The 27695-nt window shown below is 27.9% G+C and overlaps 2 protein-coding genes and 1 pseudogene across 2 annotated transcripts in view; 2 read left to right on the forward strand and 1 right to left on the reverse strand.

Moving 5' to 3' along the window:
* The window catches only part of LOC122850429 (ribosomal RNA-processing protein 8-like), a 35426-nt gene extending 15351 nt beyond the window's left edge, over positions 1-20075 (forward strand). Inside the window, exons 2-3 of the mRNA XM_044149581.1 lie at positions 19549-19784; positions 19862-20075. Of these exons, the coding sequence (XP_044005516.1) occupies positions 19549-19784; positions 19862-20075 (450 nt within the window). The remainder of the gene's footprint in view (positions 1-19548; positions 19785-19861) is intronic.
* A 456-nt stretch (positions 20076-20531) lies between these two features.
* On the reverse strand, positions 20532-25280 carry LOC122850430 (annotated as a pseudogene).
* Position 25281: 1 nt separating this feature from the next.
* On the forward strand, positions 25282-26604 carry LOC122850431. Its single transcript, XM_044149582.1, has 4 exons — positions 25282-25483; positions 25855-26159; positions 26227-26434; positions 26498-26604. The coding sequence occupies exons 1-4, from the start codon at positions 25318-25320 to the stop codon at positions 26602-26604; spliced, it is 786 nt and encodes a 261-aa protein (XP_044005517.1). The 5' UTR covers positions 25282-25317.
* Positions 26605-27695: the final 1091 nt, after the last annotated feature.

The following is a 27695-nucleotide window of genomic DNA, read 5'->3' on the forward strand; positions in this document are numbered from 1 at the left end:
AAGGTAAGTGAAGGGTTGAAACAGTGTCATAACGATAGTCCTCAAAAGTACCAATCGATGAAAATTTTTTTATTTTGGTGTATACAATAAAATCGTCTTATACATGAATGTACATTGATGTACAAAGTTCAATTACTGAATAAAATCGCAAAAAAAAAAAAATGTCCCCGAAACCACCACTGGATATATATATATATATATATATATATATTTATTTAACTTTGTTATTTTTTTTATATAGTATTTTAGAAAAGTTTTAATAACTTTTAAGATTTATAGTTTTTTTTGGAAATATGGTTGTTTTTTTTTATTTTTTTGTTTTTATTATTGTATAGCCATGCGTGAGGATCATTTTAGTCTAACATCTACGCGGAAAAAAATTTATAGTTTTTATTACTATACGTATAGTAAATTTATATGTATAATAAATTTATTTCAAAAAAAAAGAAAAAATCTTTGCCAAGTAAATCATTTAAATTATTCAAATAAGTCGCTCAAAAAACAAAAATATGGAATGAAGACTTGCCTTGAGTCACTTGATTGTTTCTCACATTAAACAATGAATAATAATGGTTTTCGAAACTGATCAATTATACTATCCGAATGGAGCCAGGCATTGTTATTTTTCATATATTATGCATGAATTTATTTGTTTACATAGTTATAATGTCCAATTCAAGGGTATGAATTAATTTATTTTTTTTATAATTTTACAGTTTTACCGGATTTTGTTGCCAAAGAAATGATTAGAGATATTCCAAGAGAAACAGCAAGTGGTGAAACATTTTCATTTACACCAAATTAATTTCATGGAATTTATCTTCATAAATATTAAAATGTCAGTAATTTATTTGCTGATATTCAAGGTATTACAGGTATTTTGAATTTTAATATATATAAATGAAATTTTGTACATTAGCCAAAAAAACAAATCAGTCATGTCTCCATGATGACATTAGAAATACGTGTCAACTGTGTAACTAAAATAGCGTTGACAAATTTTTGAAATACGTTTTGAATACTTGACGTCTAAATTAATACAAAAATAATACATTTAGAACAAAAACACCATTGACTACACGGTTATTATAAAACTTTTAAAAATATTTAAGTTTATTATTTTAAATACAAGAGTGATTGTGTATATATTATTGTGTATGTTTATTATAACTATTTTATTCATCATAATTATATTTTTTATCAATCACCTTTCTTATATGTTATTTTCATGAATAACTTGTGACGAGTCTCGCCACTATCCCCCTATATATATAGAACCGTTTTCGCAAGATTTCGAATATTTTTTTTTTAAAGTAAATATATTTTGGATCATTTGTATATATATTTTGAATCTTTTTTTTAGATTCTATAAACCAATTTTATATATTTTTATATTCCGATATATTATATATCATAATCTATATAAAAAAGATATGCAATATATATAGCATAGATCTGAAGAATATAAAAAGGAGATATAAAATATATATACAAATGATCCGAAATATATTTAGTTTAAAAAAAAATCATTAGAAATATAAAATAAATATAAAAATATACACAAAGAAGATATGACATATAATTAATAACAACTATATAACCACCCAACTTTACATGTATATGACGAATTTTTTCTACCAGGAATATAAAAATAATATATATTATTCAGATATATTCGATATTTTTTTTATATCTCCTCCATATCTGTCGAAATTGAGATATAATTGAGATATGATTGATATATATTTCAGATATAATTTTTCTACGTGGAGCTTAAGCTCTATTTTTTGCCTGTCCCAAAAGCAGTCGCTGACGTGAAAACTTTTGATTTATTCTACCCACACAATTACAAAAAAATTCACACCTACACAACAATAGGGATTTGGCAACGTTTGGTCTGAGTAAACATACGTTTCAGAGACGCAGTGGACAATATACTATCAAATTTATCCAATGCGTAGTTGCAATATTTTTGTTGACAAGAAAAAAAAAAAAAGATAAAAACAGCGTTTTTTTTTTTGCTATTTTCTATTAATAAGACAAATAGTAACTGATAAAACTAAAACTGTCAATCTATTCTAAATAACTTCATTTACTTATATTCACAAATAAACACTATACAAAATAATTCCGGTCTACACTTTTTTTTTGCAATAACTACTGTTTTTGGAGGGTCATTTTTTCATTACTCGTTACTCATAAGATTTCCATTACTCATTACTCATAAGAGCCCACGTTAAATTTTTTTTTTTATAAACATTATAACTTTTAAACTAAATCTGTAAGAGATTTGAGAGTTTGTTTTAATGGATTCATCATAATTTCAACTATCTGAAAAAACAATAAAAAAAGAAGTTTATAATTTCCTTCAATGGGGGCCATTCTCCCTTGAATTATTTTTTTTTATCTTAGAATAGGTAGACTTAGAGTTCAAGGGTTTGAGTCCAAGCAGTTGTCACAATGAAAAAAAGAATAGTGTCATAAAGCAATAAACTTTCTGTCATAATCCAAGAAGCATACTAATCATAGGATAAATGGTCTTAGATTATGACAATGTTGTCTTGAAGCAAGAATGTTTTTGTCATAATCCAAGAAGATAACTTCTCAAATTCGAGCAATTGTTTTATGGATTATGACAGAGACGCCTTGATTGAGGAAATTTTTTTTTTTTTCAAAATAACAAGTGCTCTTCACAAGTCAAGAACATTTCGTTCATGATTCGAGCAAATTATTTGCAAGGAGAAAACTTCGATTTTATAGAAGTTTCGTTTTTGATTGTAAATTTTTTTTTTCCTATGTATATTTTATTAACAGGTATGAAAAACTGGTGGAAGAATAGGATAACTTATTGATAGACTATGATTTCTAAGCAGTTTATTTATGTAGAAAAACCGGTAAATTAACGTTTATTAGAAATAGTAAAATGTTATTAGCTTGTATAATCAGCTTCTGCGCATAAGAATCAGCAATAAAACAACATCTGTGAACATGATTCTAAGCCTCGTTATCATGAGCAATATTTAAATAAAACTTATCATGACAATCATGATTTTAAATGATTTTTTCTTGGATTTTTTTTTGGTTCTTACATGGTTGCGAGAGTTTTTATGGAGATCCCACTGACATTAAGACATATATTACGTGAAATTTGCTAAGCTTTTCGAAAATAATATTTTCGAAATTATCAATGTATGCGCACTTCCATAAAAATCGATTTTTAGAAGAAAATAGTTTAAAAAAATAAAAATCAGTTTAGATTTTAAAATTAGAAAATAGTTAAAAATCGAAAATAGTTTAAATTTAAATAGTGTTACGTACCAAGTTGATTTGATTAAATTAGTCTATAAAATAACAAAAGAAAAGAAGAATATTTAACTTGAAAGATAATAATATAATTTATTAGGAATAATTTAATTCAATCAACCTGATATTTAACGTTTTATTTAAAATCCTCGTATTTTGTTATTCCCTACAGGGTAACGGGTTAGGAGGGAATGTGTAAATTTTGTAGATTCTACCTTGTTGTTGTTGGTTATCCAAAAATAATTTATAAAGAGCGTGTCAATCCGGATGGTCGCCTGATGATGTTGAAAATTTTCGAATAATCCAATAGGTAACACAACTCGTAGCACAGAAAACAACACCCCGGAAAAATTCACAGTCAATGTTAGGATTTAGGAAGGGTATATTTTGTAGGAATAATTATTTTACACAGTTATTTAATTAAATTTTTTTATGCACTGATAATATTATTTGTTTATTATTAACTTCTTCAAAGGATTAAATTTATTTTGTTTAAATTCTTATCAATTAAAATGATCAATAATTTTTAATATAAATTTATGAAATTTTACTAAGTATTTAATTCGATTAAAATGATTTTAAATTTAGTTAGATGTTGGCCGAATAAAAGTTATCACGAAAGTGAAGCTCCTTAAAAATTATTAATTAAAAATTCCCATAAAAATATTAACTAAGGTAGGGATGACAAAAAGTGGTACCATAGTTGAACCAATCAGATACAATGGTTCCCATAGTAGTCAGCATATTGTAATTGTTTAAACATTTAATAAATAATAATTTAGCAACTTCAACGGATGTGGCATCTCGCGTTGCAGAGGTGACTTTGAAAACTGCTTACCAAAATTTATATAACAAAAAGAAAAAAATAAATTGTTTTATAAGAATGCAAAATTTGAATTTAACTCCATGTGAAAATAAAAATGAAAAAAAGAAAAATTTTATTGCTTGTTCTGCATCTATTGAATTTGTTAATTTATTATTTATTATTGTTTATTAATTGAAAATATACCAAGACGTAACAATAGTTTAAAAATTTTTCGGAAAAAAAAGAATACTTTTTTCGAAAAGCTGACTTTTTTTTACATAGAGAATGATTCATCATTGAATTTTTTTATTGCAAAAAATATTGAATAAAATCGATTAAAAAAAAAATTTTTTTGCAAAATCGTGAACTACCCCATATAATAGTGGCTAAAATAATGTTAGAAAAGATCTGAAAAAATTCACAGACATATATCTCGATATGAGCTACAAAATTTATCAAATTCAAAGTGATTGCAGATAGTGACGCACGAACCGTTGATCATAATTGGTAGACATAGCCAAATATAGTATAGACATATATATATGCGCCGTTGTATATATTAATATACAAGTATTTTATTTGTATTTATTAGTCATACTTGAATTTGTTAGGCGAAGTAAAGTTCTCATATATATGCAAGTATTTTTCATTTACAAGATTAATATATCTATTATTATTGTTTATATAAAATAATATTTCCTAAATTCAAAACATAATATTGAATTATTATACAATAATAATTTATTTATAATATTGACTAATTTTATGTTTAAAATAAAAAGAAATAGACATTGATGTGTTCGTTTGGAAGAGAAAATTATTATTGTAATTGTACGATAATTTTACAATATAATTCATTTATACTTTTTTAATCAAAGTAAAAGAAAAATGGTATACTTGATAAATATTTATATTCATAGTGTTGTAATGCCCTGCGGTAAGCGCAGAACTTTTTTTAATTTTAGATAAATTATATTCTATGAAATTATATATTCAGGGTACAAGTGGATACCCCTAGCTCCATCTTTTGCATCATAAGGGTAACAGTTAAGGGAGCAAACGCATCCCCGAGCACCCCGAGTACAATGCTAATAAAAAATGAATAACACCATAGAGCTGTGTAGTCGTAGACACCGAGTGGAGACTCGATTCGTCAGTGATCGAGAAAACTTACCGGTGAGGGCACTCATTCATGAAGCATAAAGCATTGTAGCAAAAACAGTGGTTTTGAATTTTTTAAAATTGCAGTTGCAGATGTTCATTTGGTGTTGGAATTACCAAAACTCTGCTGTTCGTATCTTTTATTATAGAGGTGCAGCTTTTTTAGTTTTAACTCTACCCTTCCAATCCATGAAATCTGTATATATAGTATATTATATAACTAGTACGTAAAGTAAGTGATTCTTGCACGATTTTGAAGGTGTCAAAACAAGTCATCAGGAGTTGAGAACGAGGACGAGGACAAGCCGAAGGCAAGTCGAAAACGACCTGGTAACGAGTATGACACTTTCAAAGTCGTGGAGGATCACCTTCTTCACGTACAAGTTATATACAATACTTTTTGGATACTGAGAGTATATACTTTTACGCCCGATTTCTTGTTAAAAAATCGTGCGTAAAAGTATTTCTTTACGCATTATAATTGGTGCCTAATGGTATCTTTTACAAACAGAGTGTCAAAATAATATATTATGTTACAAGGGCAGTGGGAATAATGTGTGAATTTCCAAAGCGTTGGAGGGGTAGTGCGTTTTTTGGAAATTCACACATTATTACCACTGTCCCTAGTAACATAAAATGTAGTTCGTTACATGTGCTCAATCAGAGAGCCCGCTCACAACTCATTTGGAGGAGCCCCTCCAAATTCGTTGAGAGCACACTCTCTGGCTGGGCACTTGTAACGAAATATACTATTTTACAATGGATAAATATAATTTATATTAGAAAATATCACACTAATTATTATTAATTGAATGAATAAATAAACAAATAACATTGTAATCACCATCATCATTTAGAAAAATCGAATTCTTCCATCTTCACTGGATAATGATGCTTGCCCCAAATGTGTTTTCTCAGTTTTAAATAAGTATACTTATATATTCACAGATTGCATAAGCATAAAGACTTCTTTTTTCACTGAAAATTTTATTGCACTGGTTACATTTAATTTCATTCTTTTCTTCTATTTTTTTCCATCTGTAAATGTAAATGAATTGTCACCAAAATATCACACAATTGCACACAATACAAATTTATAAAATTTACTCAATTACTATATGCATGAATCTATATTGATATTATTTATTGTATTATTATAATATTAATTACCTTGACAATTAATATCCCAATTTAATCCAAATAAATATATAATTATGAATATTTTTTATATAACGAGCTTGTCTTTTTTTTTAAAAATACACCAATACACCAAAATGCACCAACCCGGAGCTGCCAATCAAATTTTTAATGTCTGATTTAAAAGCCACTATATTGAACTTTTGAAGTTCATGACTTTTTTTTTTTTTTTTATACAGTATACTACTTTTTTATGGCTTTCAAGTGTAGTTCACAAAAGACAAAAACTTAGAAAAATTTTACTCTCTACATTGTAGTACTTAAGTAACTTAATTTTTTTTTTAATTAAGTACATTTAATAAGTCATTTCCTTTTTTTCTTTTTCTACAGAGCTGTCAGACGAATCAGAAGTTAATTGATAGCACAAAGCACAGTCAATCAACGGATGTATTGCCAAAGATAGCAATGGCTGCTTTCTTTCATGAACTATTAGCATTCAGAACACTGATGTAATCTTCATCAGTGCACGCGTAGGCGCCGAATGATTTATTTTTTAAAAATGGCTGTGCATTGGGGTCCAATTTCATTATCAAAAAATATTAATTTTATTAAAATGATTAAATCATCAATATTTTTTATCACTAAAAAAAACACATTAAATTCTTTGGAGTGCAATTTAACTTATTTATCTTAAATAATTTTAATTATTAAAAAATCATAATATGATCAATAAATATAATTTTTTTTATTAATTATTTAATGTGAACTTGAATTCCAAAATAAAAATAAAAATTTTTTCTTAATTTTTTTTTCTTCTGTACTTCCTTCACATTTTTTAAAATTGTATTGCAATGAATATCGTTGGACAAAATCATTTCCTTTTATTAGTCGGAGAAAATAACATTCCGGAAAATATCCAGCATGTTCTCCCAATGGATCTTCATTATTTTTCCAATCTTTTATTCCATTTCCACAATGATGACAAATTACATAATCTCCTATAGACGAATAAAAAAAATCCAGCTTCAGCCATGGATTCTTTTGTCTGAGAAATATATTTCGGCCAATAATAAAATGTTTTTGATCGTGATTCATATGAGACCAGATCTTTTTCCGCTGGAGGTGTAGTAGATATTCCAACACAATGTTCTTCAATTGGAGGATTAGAATATTCTTCCATTTCAAGATCAATATAAAATTCAGCATAAAATGTACGGTTTTCTTCTCGTGAAGTAGATGAAACGCGATACGAAGCACGAAAATCTGTAGGTATACAATGTGGATCACCTTCCATAGGTTGGGGACTTACTCCTCTAGGAACATTATCACAAGCTATATTTCTGATAAAACGACTGCTTGCCTCAGCACGTTGATGATCTAGCCACGGATTGCCACCTCGACTTCATTCTTCAATTTCAACACAACACTCAAAACATTCTAACTTCCATAACGAGTATAATAAAATCCAGAAGCAGAAAATCTTACAGGATCACAAATATCTGTTATCAGTGATAGCTCTATACTTTTTTGTCTAGTTTCTTCTACACGATAAATATATTTATTATATCTACGTTTTCTATCCTCTACTGAAGACGTCATTTTTGAAACTAGTTGTCGTAAAAGACGATGTGGGTACATTTTTGATAATGTAATATGGAAGGGGAGTTTTGACCTGAACCAATGGATGCAGTTTCCCCCCAATTTATAAACTACTTATTTTTTAATAAAAATTCCACACATGTTTTTTTATTACTTTATTTATTTAAATTCGATTACAAATAGATGATTATATTTTAGATCCACTACCAGTAAGGAAATGAAAATTTTTCTTATGTTCATAATTCCTACGTCTACTTACAATTTTTTTAAACATTCTTAAAATATATCGGTCGTTCCGTTTAACATCATAATCGGAGAAATCCGTCGAGCCTCCCACCATTCACAAAATAATGAAGAGAAACAATCCACCAATGACTGCAACAATTACTCGTAACAGTTTGCAGCTGTATATTGTTGTACTCGTGGATGACACAATTTCTTTTGAGAGCGTAAAGGAAACGGGGATCTCTTGGAGGTCGTCCAAAGCTGTCGAAGAATAGTCCATGTCCCAGATTATTGACGTAAAAACACACCCAATGAGATCTTGGTTGATTATGATTATCAAGATTGACAATAATTCACACGGTTTCGGCCATATACGAGGTTATCGGTCAATAGCGTAAACTCCTGCACGTGTCAAATCAGTAAGTGGTAATGCGTCAACTAATTGAATAGTCTTCATACCAATGTTTCTTTGACTGTATTAAAAGAAGAATTAAACGCTCCCGATTAAAGTCCCTAACTTTTTTGTTGCAAAGAAGATAAATTACAAACCTAAAATTCCCAAGATAGAATTTGGCGCCAATCCTTGATCTGGGAAAATTGTTAATTTTACAAAACGCAAATTAACAGAATACAGATAAATACAAACCAATAAATTGTCAATTGATATGAAGTTTCAAATTTGATTGTTTCCAAAACGAAGTTATCAATAAAAAATAAATGTACAAACTGTCAGAATTACGAAGAATAGAAATATATTTCCGTGAAAACGACAATTCTTCAAAATTAACAAGTCAAATATATACTAAATAGACATTAAATAATATAATTATTTACCTTTGCAAGTATATTTTTAAATTTTAATTACTCCAAATAGTATTTGTGACAAATTTTCATTTTTACTACTCAGAAATTTTAAGTATAATGAAAAATTACGAATAATTTTCAATTAAAAACAACTGTTGGTAATGATGGTTCCCATGAAATCGAAAAGAATCGCTTGGTAACAAAACTGGAAAATTTTCTCGTCAGTCAATAATAAAGTGTGAGTTGCAAAAAAAAAAAAATGAAGTAAATTAATTCAAATCATTTATTATGTTAAAATACATTGTTACATTACTATCTTTAACAATCAATTTCTTCATCATAGTTATTATTATCATATGCAATATAACCAGGTTTTTTACATTTAATAATAATATTTCTCTTTATAATAACATTGACTAGTACATCATTATCATCATACAATATTTTTGAACTTTAATATAACTGTATCGCACAACGTAACCAAATGTACTACGATAATTTCACAAGGGTTGTAAGGCCTTGAGTTTGATACAGGGCTATCAAAGGATGTGGAGGATAGGTTGTAAATTGAAATAATAGGAATAACACTTTAAATGAATCCAAACACTGTGGCTTAAATTCTATTAATATATTCACATTATTATTTCACTAAAATTATAATTAATTGTATTGTATATTGTATATTGAGTTGACTCTAGAAAGTGTTGTCATGGACAGACACTACTATTTTATATTGTAAGTATAAAAAAATCCCGTTGTATGCGAATCAATATTAATTAGTGATGTAACGTAAACGAGTGTTGAAGAGCAACTGATTTCTCAGTTTGTTGAAAATTGTTAAGTCCAAAAAATGGGTGTGTACTTAGTTAAAAATTAGTTTTAATTGGTCAAAAATTAGTTCAAGAGAGGGTAAAAAACTATGTGTAGGTGGAGGGATTTTTAGACATAAAATTGGGCCTTGTGTGGTCCAAAAGGTGGCATAAAAGTACCATGTGTAAACAAAAAATATAGATTTTACGACAGGAAAGTCCAAGACGTTTTCATGAATTTATTTTATTTTAAATAGTTATAAATTTACTTTTCTATTGTCGATTTGACGATCATTCTGTGTATCGAAAATACATTAGTGCAGTTGTTTGACAGATGTGAGATTTTCTCTAATTCTTGACAAATAATGTTTTAAAAAATATGTTATAATATTACCAAAGAGAAACTTGAGTTTATTGTTTTTATTTGTTACGTGATTTTTACTCGAAAAATCTATGCATTAGTTGACCATGTGTGGGAATATTTTGTATTCGAGTTTGTTAAAAGCTATAAAAAGAGTACATAAATTAAATCGTTGTTTAAAGTATTTTAGAAAAAATATAAACCAAAATTGTTAGTCACATGTTATTTGAAATTGTATGATCTCACGATCTAGCCATAAAAAGCAGAGTAATGTTTAAAACTTATCAATAGGGCAGGGAACTTGCCGTACGCGGGAGTGTAATATTGTTGAAATATTCCAAATTTAAAAATTTATTTGAATAAAAAATGAATGCAATTGATATGTTCATGTATGTATATCGATATAAGTCGATACTCGAAAGAAAACCGATTTATGTTTATATGTGTATATGTATGTATCGACTTTTGTGTGAATTACTCCTTACTTTTATGTTTCCCTGTAATAATCTCGTAGATACAGTGACGTTTAGTTAGTTTCTTTAGAGTAAATGTGTATGAAATTTTTTTTAATTTTAAGAGGTTATAGAAATGAACAAGATGCAACTTTAATTTATATTTTTTTTAAAATATAAAAAAGTATTAAAGAAAAAACTTGCAAAATATCCGTACATGGTTTTAAATTTATATACATGTAATTTTATTAAATTGCCTCTTCAATGATAATATAAATTAAAAGTATTACTAAAAAAAAAAATACATGAAAACTTTGACAGCTATCTACGGTAAATAAATACGTGTCAAATTGGAGTAATTGAAAAGAATCTTGAGAATTGTATCAGAGAACTATAAAATAAAAGAGTGGCGCTTGCAGATAGCATACATGCATACTATTACGTATTATACATGTAGTATGTATTATGACATACTACATGTATATAATACGTGTATATAACATGCATGAGCGCTCTACTCCTTTACTTTATGGTGCGCTGATACAATCTTGGATATTTTATTGAATTTCACTCTTTCTCTTGAAGTACATATTAAAAAACCAACATATAGTATTAAGAAAAGAAAAAAGAGTAAGAAGATGTTTTAATAAAATTTAGTTTTTTTTTTATTCCATTGGAATCAAAAAAATAATTTCAATGTTTTATAAAAAAAAAAAAAAAATTGAGAATAAAAGATTCGCGAAATATCTGTAGATAATTTCAGCATCAATTAAAATAATACATGTATACTTAAAATTAATTTTTTTATATGCTTAAAAATTGTATTTTTTTAAATTTAATTTTATTAGAAATAAAAAATAGTGATTTGAGCAGGAATCGAACCCGTGCCTTGTAGATACATTTCAATTTTTGTGTTTGAAAACGTGTGAATTTTTTTTTTAATTTTATTTTTTTCTCATTTAAAATAGCAAGTTAAAAAAAAAATCCCGGATAATATCTGTAGATAATTAAAAAATTCATAGTCTGCCGTATTTTATCCGAACGTACTCCATACATACGCTGTACCTTATCTGTACGTATGCCGTACTCAATAGAAATCCATTTAAAAACCAACAAAACTATTTTCCGGAACAATAGATATTTCATTTTTTTCCAATATATTATGCGGCCGTACTTAATCCGTAGGTATGTGGTACTTTATCAGTACGCATAACGTACTTCATCCATACTTAAAAAAAAAAAACGTTTAATTTCAAAGCCAAAAATTCTGCTTATCGAAATATCAGATATAAGATAAATATTAGATGTAAAATAGCGATTTACGAAAAAAAATCCGCATAATGTCTGTAGACAATGAAAAAAAGCATAGTCTGCCGTATTTTATCCGGACGTACTCTATACATCTGCTGTATTTTATCCGTACATACGCCGTACTTTATCCGTACGTATGCCGTACTTGAAAAAAATCTATTAAAAAAATCCGCATAATATCTGTACACAATAAAAAAGGCATAGTCTGCCGTATTTTATCCGGACGTACTTTATACATCTGGTGTACTCTATCCGTATGTACGCCGTACTTCATCCGTACATATGCCGTACTTATGCCGTACTTGAACGTAATCTTTATACCGTACTTAGAAAGTAAGAATTTATAAGCTAAAAAAATTGCTTTCCAAAACAATAAATATTTATTTATTTTATTTTCTTTCTTTTCATTTAAAATGGCAATTTCCATAAAAATTGCCGCATCCGTAAATAATTAAAAAATTCATAGTCTTCCGTATTTTATCCAGACGTACTCTATACATCTGGTGTACTCTATCCGTATGTACGCCGTACTTCATCCGTACATATGCCGTACTTAAAAGAAATTTATTTAAAAACCAAAAAAGCTATTTTCCGGAACAGTAGATATTTAATTTTTTTTTTCGGTGTGTTATGCTGCCGTATTTTATCCGAACGTACTTCATACATCTTTATCCGTACATACGGCGTAATTTATCCGTATGCATGCCGTACTAAATAGAAATCCATTTAAAAACCAACAAAACTATTTTCCGGAACAATAGATATTTCATTTTTTTCCAATATATTATGCGGCCGTATTTAATCCGTAGGTATGTGGTACTTTATCAGTACGCATAGCGTACTTCATCCATACTTAAAAAAAATAAACGTTTAATTTCAAAACCAAGAATTCTGCTTATCGAAATATCAGATATAAGATAAATATTAGATGTAAAATAGCGATTTACGAAAAAAATCCGCATAATGTCTGTAGACAATTAAAAAAAGCATAGTCTGCCGTATTTTATCCGGACGTACTCTATACATCTGCTGTATTTTATCCGTACATACGCCGTACTTTATCCGTACGTATGCCGTACTTGAATAAAATCTATCAAAAAAATCCGCATAATATCTGTAGACAATAAAAAAGACATAGTCTGCCGTATTTTATCCGGACGTACTTTATACATCTGGTGTACTCTAACCGTATGTACGCCGTACTTCATTCGTACATATGCCGTACTTTATCCGTACGTATGCCGTACTTGAAAAAAATCTATTAAAAAAATCCGCACAATATCTGTAGACAATAAAAAAGGCATAGTCTGCCGTATTTTATCGGACGTACTACATACATCTGCTGTATTTATCCGTACATACGCCGTACTTTATCCGTACTTTATCCGTACTTGAAAAACATCTATCAAAAGAAATTGGACAAATATTTTCTTGGAAAAGACCAGAGATCAATGCTCAAAGTTTCCTCAGAACCATTTCGAACTATAGACATTTCTTGCTTATTCAGTCAACAGAAAAAATAATTCGATAATGAGTCACAGTTAATTACAAATTTTGTCGTTTGTGATTAAAATAATTTGATGCCACACAGTTTAAAACATTAAATAATTTTAAAAAGAAATGCATATCGATTTAAATTTCCATCAAAAATAAAGGAACTTTTAAGCGCAGAATCGAGCTACAAGTGTATGAACTTATTTTGAATGGATCTGTACCTGGATCATTCCTGTCAGAGAAGAAGATTGAAAATTTAAAAACGATTACAACTCAGTAAAAAACAAATTAAAAAAAATAAAATTATAAAATATTTTTCTTTTTTATGATGTTTGATTTTTTAAAACAATGATTATTAAAAGTGTAATTTATAAAATACCAGAAGTAATTTAGAAAAAATTGATTGTCAAGTTGTATGTCGCCACTTCTCACAGCCCTGTGATGAAAAGTATATAATAAAAATTTATTTAAGTATGAATATTACAGCAGCATACTTAAACTTCAACTGGAAAAATCGAATATCTATTGTTCCCGAAAATAGCTTTCTTGATTATCAAATTGATTTCTTTTAAGAACGGCATACGTACGGATAAAATTACGGCATAAGTTTTGATAAAAGTACGGCGTATGTATGGATAAAGTACAGCAGATGTATAAAGTAAGAATTTATAAGCTAAAAAATTGCTTTCCAGAACAATAAATATTTATTTATTTTATTTTTCTTTTTCTATTTAAAATCAAATTTCCATAAAATTACCGCATCCGTAAATAATTAAAAATTCATAGTCTTGTATTTCCAGACGTACTCTATACATCTGGTGTACTCTATCCGTATGTACGCCGTACTTCATCCGTACATATGCCGTACTTAAAAGAAATTTATTTAAAAACCGAAAAAGCTATTTTCCGGAACAATAGATATTTAATTTTTTTTTTTCGGTGTTTATGCTGCCGTATTTTATCCAGGGCTCAATACATCTTTATCCTTACATACGCCGTACTATAAAGAAATCCATTTTAAAACCAACAAAGCTATTTTCCGAAACAATAGATATTTCATTTTTTCCTAATGTATTATGCTGCCGTACTTAATCCGTAGGTATGTGGTACTTTATCAGTACGCATAACGTACTTTATCCATACTTAAAAAAAAAAATAAACATTTAATTTCAAAACCAAAATTCCGCAAATAGTCTGCCGTATTCTATCGGACATACTTTATACATCTGCTGTACTTTATCCATACATACGCCGTACTTTATCCGTACTTATGCTGTACTTTTATCCGTACGTATGCCGTTCTTAAAAGAAATCAATTTGATAATCAAGAAAGCTGTTTTCCGGAACAATAGATATTCGATTTTTTTCCAGTTGAAGTTTAAGTATGCTGCTGTACATTATTCATACTTAAAAAAATTAAATGTTTAATTTTAAAACCAAGAAAACTGCTTAAAGTAATATTAAATACCAAATTTTTTTTGCAATATATTATGCTACCGTACTTCATTTTAACGTATGCCGTATTTAGAGAAAAATGAATTTGAACACTAAAAAAGAAAACTATTTACTTTGAAAGTAATTTGACATTCAATTATAGGTCAACAGTTGCATCAAATGGTAAGTAAATTTTTGGTTTTAACACTTTTAATATGCTGTACTTCTTCCGTATAAACGCTGTACGTCAAAAAATACATGTTCAATTTCTAAGCCAAGAAAACTGCTTATCGGAATATTAGATATCAATTTTCCTTGCAGTGTATTATATTACTATAATTTATCAGTTCGTATACCACACTTTATCCGTACCTTTGCCGTACTTCGTCCATGCTTTTTTTTGTGTGACAAAAAAAAAAAATCCATAGTAGGATTTGAACTCATGACTCGATAATTTTTTTTTCCTTGTACTTTTCAACATATAAATTTTTTTTTTTTCTTTGGTAAAACGTATTTGAAACGCAAAATTCTCGCAAAATATCCGTAGATAAATATAATTTACATATAAATAAATTTTTTTTTGTATATTTTTTTTTAAATAACGATACATTATCGCCTTTCTGATAAAACAACGAAAGTTTATCTACTGAAAGAAGTGATTTTTTTTTTAAGATTCGTACCTTATTTACTTGTATACTTGGTAAATAAATAATTACGACATCATAATAAAACAATAAACTAAATTAGTATATAAATTAGTACACAGGGTCTGAAATGAGGAAAAAAAAAAAATCCAAAGTAGGATTTGAACTCATGACTCGATAATTTTTTTTTCCTTGTACTTTTCAACATATAAATTTTTTTTTTTTCTTTGGTAAAACGTATTTGAAACGCAAAATTCTCGCAAAATATCCGTAGATAAATATAATTTACATATAAAAAGATTTTTCGTCGTATAATTCTTTTGTATTAAAGACACGATATCGTCTGTCTTTCTCAAAGAATAAAGCTGTAAAAACGCCCTTTACAATAATGAAATAATATATTTATGCGTTCAAGGCTCTCCATAATTTTTTTTAGAAAAATCAAGCTTTAAGAATGCCCTCTACAATAAAACAAAAATATATTCAGATGATCTTGAACTGTCAATATTCTTTTATAAAGAATAAAGCTTCAAAAACGCCCTCTACAATAAAAAACAAATATAGTTAGTCTTTCGAAGACTTCTAAAATTTGTATTCAAGAAATAAGGCTTTGAGAACGCCCTCTACAATGAAACAAAAATATTTTTAGACGTTCTCGGCCTGTCGATATTCTTAGATATGAAATAAAGCTTCAAGAACGCCCTCTACAATGGAAAAAAAATTATATTTAGGCTTTCGAGGACTTCTAAAGTTTCTATTCAAGAAATAAGGATTTAAGAACGTCCTCTACAATAGAAAAAAAAAATAAATAGATACGTTCTTGGCCTGTCAGTATTCTTTCATAAGGGATAAAGCTTCGAGAACGCCCTCTGCAATAGAAAAAAAAATTATATTTAGGCTTTCGAAGTCTAGAATTTGCTTCCAAAGAATACAGCTTCAAGAACGCCCTCTACAATCGAAAAAAAAAATATATTTAGGCCTTTGAGGCCTATCTAAAATTAGCTTTAAAAAAATACAGGTTCAAGAACGCCCTCTACAATTGAAAAAAAAAATATAATTAGTCTTTTGAGGCTTTCCAAAATTTGTTTTTAAGAAATAAGGCTTCACGAACGCCTTTCTCAATCAAAAAAAACTATATATAGGCTTTCGAGGACTTTAAAAATTTTTTTCAAGAAGTAAGGCTTTAAGAACGCCCTCTCTAATAGAAAAAAAATCATATTCAGGCGTTTGAGGCCTTCTGAAGTTCTTTAATCAAAAAATGAAGCTTCAAAAACGCCTACTACATCAGAAAAAAAAATATTTACAGATGTTTTTGGCCTGTCAATATTCTTTCATAAGGGATAAAACTTCGAGAACGCCCTCTACAATAGAAAAAAAAATTATATTTAGGCCTCCCAAGTCTGGGATTTGCTTCCAAAGAATACAGCTCCAAGAACGCCCTCTACAATATAAAAAAAATATATTTAAACGTTAAAGGTCTTCCAATATTTTATCGGATGATCGAAGTCCCAAAAGCGCTCCCTTTAATTCAATAAAAACATAATTTGAGACGCTTTGAGGGTCGGTTTTCACTCACAGCTTCATGACGCGCGACACCAAGCGTCTTGACGCAAAGCAGCCGACTTCTTGACGCAAAGCACCCAACTTCTTGACGCAAAGTGTCCAGCTTCTTGACGCGCAGCATGAAACTTCATGACGCGCAGCTTGTTTTGGCCGCCATTGTTGTTTACATTCTGTCAAAAAGGTCACATGTTTTAAATTTGACAGAATGTAAACAACAATGGCGGCTAAACTGCGCGTCATAATTTCATGTGCGCAAGTTGGACACTTTGCGTCAAGAAGTTGGGTGCTTTGCGTCAAGAAGGCGGCTGCTTTGCGTCAAGACGCTTGGTGTCGCGCGTCATGAAGCTGTGAGTGAAAACCGACCCTGAGCCTGCCAATATCAGATTCCAAGAGATTAAAAGTGCCCTCTAGAATGGAAAAAAAAATATATAGGTATACAAAAAATGACAATAATAAAAATGAAGAAATTCTTTTATATGTCTTTATTTATTAGTCATTATTTTTTTCTTTTTTAGTGAGTTCTAATTTTTTTTTAATAATTGAAATTTCTTCCTCTGACAGATGTGACTCGAATTTAGTTCCATTCAAAATAGGTTCGTAGAGTTGTTTTTGAATTCTCCGACGAAACGTTCCTATTTTGGCTGAAACTTTTAAACCCTTCTTTTCTTTTTTAAATAATGACATTGTCTTTAAGCTGTTGAGCATCAAGTTTTTTTTTATCACGAACTGACTAAATTTCGTGATTAAATCAGCATCCAATTTTGAATTTTCTTCTTTATTCTTCGAATAAGCTCGGAATGCCTCGCAGTTTTGGAACTGTGTTAACCAAATTGTGTTCTTAATTGCTGGTCGTATTATATAAAGTTCGTTTTTTTTTTCACAGGACGCGTTAGATCTTTTCAAGTGTTCTGTGATACGTGGTTTTTTACCTATTTCAACATAAAAATTTTTAAACTTTAGAAGTTTTTTGGTTTTAAATAAATGACGAGAACCTGAACCGCTGGTTGTACGAAAAAATCGTAGGTATGCTTATTACATAAATCTTGATTTGTAGTAATTTGAAGTAACCGGGATTTAATTTGTAAGTCAAAAATTGAATATGAAAAAAAAAAGATAAAATTTTTGAGTCAAATAACTTTTCCATTCAACGATCAAAAATAAAAACTATTATGTCATATAGAAGCAGGAATTTCAATTTTTTTACTACGAATTTCTTTCCGTCTTCCTGCATCTAGCTGACATAATTGTTTTGATTTGTGTTGATAAACAAAAAAATTATTTTACTTTAAAGTTTTATTTCTTATTTTTTATCTTTATTTTTTCAACTGCAAATTAAACCCTTTGAACTACTAACCACTTTAAATACAGACTCATCTAATGAGCCTATTTACGATTTTTTTGGACAATCAGCGGTTCTAGGTTCATGACGATGAAAGTACCTTAATTTTCAAAAAATAATTATTGATATTGTTATGAATAAATAGCATTTTTACAACCTCAAAACGTCAAAATTTGTCAACTTCTACATTACTTGTTCTATTTATATTTATCTCATTACATGAATATTATTGCTCAAAGTAAGTTAAATAATAATTTATCTTAAACAATTTACCCATAAAAAGCCCAAATTTACGTCTGGTATCATTAATATTCTGTATTTATTATCTCTGGCTTTGCTATCGCACAGGCGACAAAAACTATTTTGCCAATTCCGCCAGGGTGGTCAAATAAAAAACCGAAAATTAGGGTAGAAATACTGTTAGTTTTATTATTTTATTGAGTTAATTACACTCAACTTTGAATTTGATGAATAAATAAATAAAAAGAAAGAATTATTATCAATTAGAAATAGAAGAAACAATCGTTTTTCATTATTGAGTAATCAACAATGTCAAAAAAAAATACTTCATAAATAATAAAATTAAAAATAATCTTAATTCGACTCACAATTAACCTTGGGTTTTATAATTGTAGACATCATGTTGAGCTCAACGATTTTTCAATATAATTCTGCTTGAATATTATCGATACAATTTGATTAATCCAAAATATAAATGTCAACCAGTACCTATCAATCAATCATTAATGTTAGATAAAATATTTAACTATCCTAATTGGAGTTAGGTTACTTTCAGAGAACTAACGGTCAACCTATCAATCACACGTTCATTCGTTTCATACCCCCCTCTAGGTATGGTATAGTATGGTAAAAAAAAACTTGACTGAACTTGACAATAATTGAAATGAAGTTAACACCACGTCGATTGGAAATTGAACGAGATTTTAGTCAAAATATTCACAAATGTTAGTAGAGCGAATCCAGCAGGAGAATGCCGCGACAGTTTTAGATTAATTATATTTTATTCATCGTTTACATGAAAACTTTCGCGACACTAGTAGTGGAAATGGAGCACAAAAATATTTATTTATTATTTTATTTTACAAGCCAAAAGAATATGTTATTGCTGATTTTGGTTGTGGTGATGCTAAGCTTTGTGAACCAGTTGAACAAAAAGTTCACTCACTTGATTTAGTTGCTGTCAATGATAAAGTCACAGCTTGTGATATGGCACATACATCCCTGCTAACTATCAGTGTTAATGTTGTTGTATTTTGTTTGTCATTCATAGGAAAAAATTTAGCAGATTATCTTTTAGAAGCGAAATGTGTTTTAAAACAAGAGTAAGTATTTTTTAATTGAAATATTTCGTTAATTAATTAATTTAATTAATTTTTGTTTTTGTAGTTATAATTTACAGTGGGATATTAAAAATTGCTGATGTTGTAAGTCGCTTTGAAAATATTAAAGAATTTGTAAAGTCATTAGACAAATATGGCTTTCAAAATACATATCAAGATTTGTCAAATAATTTATTTTATTTTATGGACTTTAAAAAAATTGAAGATGTCAATAGAAGAAATAAAAATCTTCCACAAATTTATTTAAAAACATGCTTATACAAAAGAAGATAATTTAATTACTTTGATAAATTAAAATACTGTACCACATTATTGAATTTAATATTTTATGTGAATTATTAATGTTTGTGACAGCTTAATCAGCATGACAAGATTACAGGCATACTGATCTGATTGACACATTATTTTTTTTCAAATGAAAATAATTATGTAATTCGTAAATAAATAAATCATCATTGAATATACTTGAATTTTTTTTTATTATTAACATATATATTTGAGCATTATAAACTTGAAAAAATATACTTACATGATCAGTACGAAAAAATTAACAACACTATTTTATAATTAATTAATTAATTGAAAAATGAATGATTAAAAATCAGGTAAATTTGGATCCAAATCATCCATCATTTCTGCATATTCGTCTTTTTAATTTTCAATTTTTTCTTCCAATAGCTAAAATATTAAAAACAATATGTCAGGTAAAATTTTAAGATTCAATTTTATTTAATTACTTCCATGAGCTGATGAAATAATACGACTTATTGAACTTTTTGGCATGTAACGAATTTTTTCAGCAATTTCTTTGGCATCTGCTGTTGCAATTGATAGTAATGTTTTATAGCCAGCATTGTAAAGTTGTCTAGCTCTTCCCTATTTGTCAATAAAAATATATTATTTCAATTTTCTATTACGTAAATTACGTGAAAAATTAAATAATAAACTTACTGCTTTAACAGTTGGTAATTCCATTAGAATTTCTAGCTCGCCAGAACATTCATAGCTCAATTTTTTAGTAAATACTTTAATTAAATCTGGAAATGCCCAAAATTCTGGTATCTCTTGGCAAAATTTAATAATACAATTTGCAAATGATGCTGCTGAAATCATGATCTTTTGTATTCAGCCTCTATCAACTTTATATTTTTCAGCAACAATATGAATTGGCTGTTGATTATTCAATTCATACAGTATCAATGTCAAATAAAAACGAGAAACGACTTTGACTGAAGCACTCTAAAACGATTGTATATTATTAAAAAAAAAATAGATGAAAATTATTTTAGATGATGATAGATGATACTTTTGGTACAACACCTTCACGTAATTTTGTAACAGTCATTTCGTTAATAATAAGTAATCTTGATACAACCATCAGGCTTTCTGGTAGACTCATTATCTGTTGATGATTATTTTTAGTTGAAAAAACACATCAACAATAATATAGATATATTTTTAAAGTTAATAAACATACCTTATCATAAAGAACCAATCCATCAACTCTAAATTTATCAGAAAAATCATACGGTGTTATAAAGTAAAGTAAATGCAAATCATTCAACAGTATCAATTGCTTTTGAGGTGTTTTCAAATCTTCAGCAAGAATATAAGCTGTTTTTAAATCAATATTAGCTGTAAAAAAAAAAAAACAACACATAATTAATTTTTTATAATTATTGTTGATAAATTAAAATTACCTTTCATTGCCACTTTTCCTAAATTTGATAATTCTAAATAACTCATCATTGTCATATCATTTGATGACGTAAAATCATCATCATGATTATTTGTTAATGATTTTTGTGATAATATTTCAATTTTAAAATTTGAATTATATATTTTTTTGTCGATCAACAATGCATTTGACTTGACTAAATTTATAATTGATTGATCAACAATTTCTTTAATATTAATATCACGTTTTTTAGCTTGCAAGCCCGATAATGAAAATGAAACAAGACGATGTATTTCTTCTCGTGTTTTAACAAGTGATAAAAGTATTCCACTGAGAATTAAATAATTTATACCACGGTCTGTTTCTTGATGAAGTGTACTCAAACAATCATCCATTTTTGATGTTAACATTTCTTCAACTTTTTTCATATCAACATTTCGACAAATTAATATACTTTCACCAATCTGTCCCATTCCTGCTCTACCAGCTCTACCAATCATTTGTTCATATCTACTTAAATTTAAAAATATTGATTTCCAATATATGGCTTTCTAAGAATTACCTAAAAAAAATTGATTAATTAATTTTCAACTTTAATAAATATTTATTGTATTATTTTGATTATCCTTCTTGCTGGTAAATTAACACCAGCAGCAAGTGTTGATGTTGCACATATAACACGAAGTACACCTTCACGAAATCCATCTTCAATTAATTTTCTTTCTTCAGTTGTCAAACCAGAATGATGATAAGCGACACCATATTTAATTGTTTCAGCCAATATTGGACATAATTTACTCTCTGTTTTTAATGCATCAAGTAGTAGTTGTTTTTCAGCTTCTTTATGTTTTTTAAAGGACTGAAATAGTAAATAAAATATATAAATAATAATACAAATTAATGACTAATTAATTAACAAGCAAAAAAAAAAATAAACAAACTTGAATAAAACATGTGTTAATAAACCAGCAAGGCATTCACAATTTTTTTTAGTTGAACAAAATATTAAACAAGAATCATTTGGCACGACATCCATAACTAATTCTCCAATTTTATCTGGATCTAGTATTGCATATTTTTTTGAATACTAAAATATAAAAAAGACAATTATTAATTATTAATAATACTCGAGAAATTTAATTAAAATTACTTACTGGATAGTTAACAGTTTTACAATCTTGGAATATATTTTCTTCTTTCACATCAACAGAACATATTTTATCTCCTCATTTAACATATTCTTTAAATTCAACTGGACGAAAATTTTCAACATACATATCAGCTTTTAAAAATTCAGCAATTTCAGCTAGATTACCAATTGTTGCACTCATTCCAATAATGTGAATATTATCATTTGCATATAGTAGCTTTGTTAATAGCACCTCCAGACAAGCACCTCTTCCTCCATTTTCACCAAGTAAATGTAACTCATCAACAACAACCATACCAATTTCATCAAGTCTTTTTGTTTCAATTAAACTATTTATTCAACCAATCGCCTTCTCAATAGTACATATATAAATACTATTTTTTTTTCTTTTTTTAATTGGTGGATATTGTCCTTTATTTGCAGCATATTCTTCAAGTAAAAAATCAAAATCAACACCATATGGTGCCATTGATTGTATTTTTTCATGAACAATTGATATAAATGGTAATATAAATATTGAATTTTTTTTATAACATATTATTTGTTTTAACATTTTAGCAACAAGTGTTTTACCTCCACTTGTTGGTAATGAATAAATTAAATTTTTACGATTTTTAATTGATGGCAAATTTAAACATTGATTTTGCCATTCATATAATGAATTTATTTTTTTTGATTTAAATATTAAACTTTTAACACGATCAGGAAGACCATAAAATGAATTACTATCATCATTTATTTTTAGCTCTTGTGACCAATCATCAAATTCGAGACCAGTACATGATAATGATGCTGAATTTAATATTTCATTTTTAGTATTACTTAAACTTAATGATAATTTACTTGTTTCTAATTTACCATCATTTAAAATTGATAAATTATTTTTAAATGATTTATACTTCAATTATTGAATATTGAATGACATTGAATGAGATTTTATGCTTATGTATATTTTTATAATACCGTATGAGGTTTTCGTCGCTTTCGTGACTTTGAGGCGTTCTTAGGGTCTGTCGTGGTATCAGGAAAACATAAAAAGACAAGAGTGAAAACGTACCTCAACGTGTTTCTATCTAAAATAAAAATTTAAATATATCTGACAATTATTATCTGTAACGGCATATTAAAATTTGGTTTCTTGGGATATTAAAAAATAAAAACAAATCAATATATATATAATAATAAATAATAATTTTAATACAACATAATTGCATTTATTTTAGTAGTATACTGTTGATCAAGGTGTCTATATTCAAAAGCAACTTGATTTCTTTTATTTTTAAAATCAATTTCATTATAAAACATTGATAAAAGATAAGTGTATTTTTTAATCTACCAAGTTCTTTAACTTCATGATAATTAATTTGTGCTTTTACAAGATATTCAATTGAATTTTGAATAATTAGCTTTTTTTTATTACCATACTTTAGTGCTGTTGCAATGAGACATTAAGCATATAATACAAATACTCTTGCTTAATCAAACCATCCACCATGTGATAAAATATTAATAATAGCATCATCAATGACATTTAATGCTTGACTTGGCATACCAATTGTTAATTGTATATTTGCTAAATGCATTTTAACAATAGCCTCATACTATGATAAATAATTTTTCGTACATATTTGAAGTGCATGATTTAATAATACTATTGATTCTGTACTAGATGTACCATCACCTGGTTGTACTGATGAACTAATCATTTGATAATTTCATTCATTTGGATAATCACCTTTTGCAAGTGATACTTTAGCAAGACAAAATTTACTTTCAAGTGGATCAAGACTTGATATTTGAATGGCCAATAATTCAGCATCAATTAAACGATCATGTCTCATCATTTTATTAAATTATAATAATTGTTTACATAACATCCATATCTTAAAAGTAAAAAAATAAAATAAATAAATAAACTTTACATCTAAATCTAATGATATTAATTACAAGAGGAAAATAAATCCCATTTCCTTATTACTTGGTTCATTTGGAATTCTATTTTTAGCATGATTAGATATAACATTAACAATTTTATATTCACCAAGTTGAACAAATGCAAGATTAATAGCAGCTTGACATGTTGATGTACCATTATACATATTTTTTATCACCACAATTATGTAATAATAATAATTGTGAATTCAATATTGACATTTCAAATTTACCATAATACGACCATAATGCTGATTTTTCCATATAACTCATTGACATTAAATCGATCATTGAATGTTGACAATTGAATAGATCTGATTTAACAACTATTTGAAATATATACACTAGATTTTTACCTTCCATTGAATAATCACGTGCTGTCCAATCAATTGTCCTTTATTATTATAATCACTTAAATACTAAATCTATGCACTTGCTAATTGTAAACATATATTATCACCAGCTTCATATATTTATAAATATATTGACACAAAATATGTCAATCGTTTATTTTGTTGATTTTTATGTTGCTTATTAATTATTATTAATTATAATAAAGTTTGAGTAAAAAATTAAATATGAAAAACAAAAAACAACAAACTGAATATATAATCAAACAGTTTGTTGTTTTTTGTTTTTTTATCCAATTTTCTACTCAATGTTTATAATTATTAAGTAGCATAGCAACATAAAAATCAACACAGTAAAAGATTGACATATTTCCTGTCAACTTTCAATTTGAATTTGGCAAAAAAATGCAGAATAATCCAAAAAAGTTTGGACTTCTCTTGTGGACAGGTAAAAAACCGTATACCTCGAGCGTTGTTCCAATAGAAAATATTCGTTTTGAGAAGAAAGGTAAAATTCGAGGAAAATGGGAAAATGGACGTTGGTACCAAGCTCAACTATTATTTCTACATGGTAAATATTCATAATGTTTTATTTAAATATAATTGTAATAGTATAATAATACTATTCAAGCACGCTCGTTATTCATTTTGATAAACGAGAATACTTTTTCGTATTTGTGTTGGGAAATCAATGTAGATTACCACATAATTTGCTTATAATTAAATTATTCAATAAAATAAATTCTTTTTGGCAAGTTTAGCTCATGAAAATATAAAGTCAAAAAATTTTTGTGGTAATCAACTTTAATTCCTTAGCTCAATTTCGAAAAGTATTTTCATTTAACTGATTAAATTAATTGACAATAAATTTTATTCAGTGTAATAATTATAATGAATAAATATAAAACCATTTTGGATTCATTTTTTTTTTAAATTTGTCAGATGACCAAGAATTTCTAGCCTCTCTAGAAGTATCTGAAGCTGGTACTATAGGCTTAATTGACACTGACGTTGTTCACAAAAAGTCGAATGAAGCTGCTAGTGAAGGACCAGTCACAGTACCAGTTGAAACTCAAGCAACAGCTGAAGTAGAAGGCTCAATTGAAGACTTAGTTGAAGCTCCAACACAACTTCAAGTGCAAGATTTGTCTGAAGCTCCAACTGATGCTTCAAAAGAGGATCTGAATGCGGCTGTCACGAAAGATCCAATCAAGGCTTCAACTGAGGCTTTGATGGAAGATTCAAATGTGTGATATTCAACTCAAATTTGAGGTTTTTTAATGTTCACCTTAAAACCAACTTTTTTGGTTTCAGAATTTAGTTGAATTATATCCGGGAACGAATGTTTTTATTAATTCTATCCAACTGGAACATCTTGTCATTAAATTAAAAAATAATCCCAAGGAAATGACGAGACAATTATTAACTATAATTATTGGTAAAGAAACATTAAAAAACTCATCTTATTCTGGTAAAGGAGGCTGGAGAAAAATTCCAGAGAATATTTCAACTGCTATAGAGCGTAAGATAAAGAATAATGCCAGATATTATTATTATTATTAACATAAATGTTATCATTTTGTAGTTTACATTGTCAACAAAATGAAAAACCGTTTGAGCCATAAGGATTTCGTTGTGGTTATCACAAAATATTGCAATGACCTGAGAAATCCAAGAGATCAAAGAAATTAATTATTATATAATTATTATAATTATTATTTTTTATTATTTTTAAAATGATAAAAAAGTTAATTGTTCTATACTTGAAAACTTTATTATTTATTTATATATATTCAAAATCAGTATAAATAAATTTATGTATCATCTCTAATAATTTTATAATATTAAATATTCTTAAAGCAACCGAAAAAAAGATTCCTTATTGACCGATACCTTCGTAGCTTCTCAGCAGTCCGATTCACAGGGCAAATTTTTTACAATTTAGAGCTTTTTTTGCCGTTGATGGCGCTAGTAAAAGTTTCACAAGCGCTGCCAGCGGAGGAAAAAAGCCCTAAATTGTAATGGCCTGTGAATTGGACTGCTGGATTTTACATACAAAAGCTTTACAAGCTTTACACCATCCAAATGCCCTCCCACACTACCATCCTAATGCCCTCCCACACTACCATCCTGCCGTCGTCACGGGTTGGCAACTCTGTCAATGACATTCAGTGACTGGCTGTCGTTGTAACAACAGACTTTGGCTGAACATAATCATACTCACACAATATCTTTATTAATATATTTTTCTATACATACAATAAAAAAGAATACTGATTGTCACTTAATAATTAACATTAAAATTTGACAGTTTTGAGTGTTTATTGCAATTGTTGACGTTTTGTGAACGCCGTGGAGCGATATTTTTCTTTGTTTTGTTTCAGGTTCTTTTTAAAATTTTCAGGTAGTTTTGTTTTCAATAATAAAGTGATATAGTGCATGAAAGGGTAATTCGTTCAACGGTCAGGTGTGATATTCGGGTAAATAAAAAGTAAGTAGAATGTCATTGCTTTGAGAAATAATAAATTGATAAGTGTAGTTAAGCGGTGTCTCCACGCTATAGAAATGCTTGCAAGATCTTGCAGCAGGATCTATCATGACTAGATAATTACTAGAATTTTGATGGAAATTAGCCTTAAATCGACTAAGCACGAAAATCCCTAGCGTAAGGCAATAGTGAATCCAGATCTTTTTCAGAGTAGAACCAGACTGTTGTAAAAAAGGCATTAATTTATAACAATATCAATAATTATTGATCAGCAAAAATAAATTAATAATTTTTA

This window comes from Aphidius gifuensis, linkage group LG2, assembly GCF_014905175.1.
Source record: "Aphidius gifuensis isolate YNYX2018 linkage group LG2, ASM1490517v1, whole genome shotgun sequence".
In the NCBI taxonomy this organism is placed as follows: Eukaryota; Metazoa; Arthropoda; class Insecta; order Hymenoptera; family Braconidae; genus Aphidius; species Aphidius gifuensis.

Excerpts from the sequence above, each read along its gene's own strand:
- LOC122850431 (XM_044149582.1), top strand. The coding sequence starts at position 25,318 with ATGCAGAATAATCCAAAAAAGTTTGGACTTCTCTTGTGGACAGGTAAA. Across the intron at positions 25,484-25,854 it reads TCAACTATTATTTCTACATG|ATGACCAAGAATTTCTAGCC; the intron begins GTAAATATTCAT and ends TAAATTTGTCAG. Across the intron at positions 26,160-26,226 it reads CTTTGATGGAAGATTCAAAT|AATTTAGTTGAATTATATCC; the intron begins GTGTGATATTCA and ends TTTTGGTTTCAG.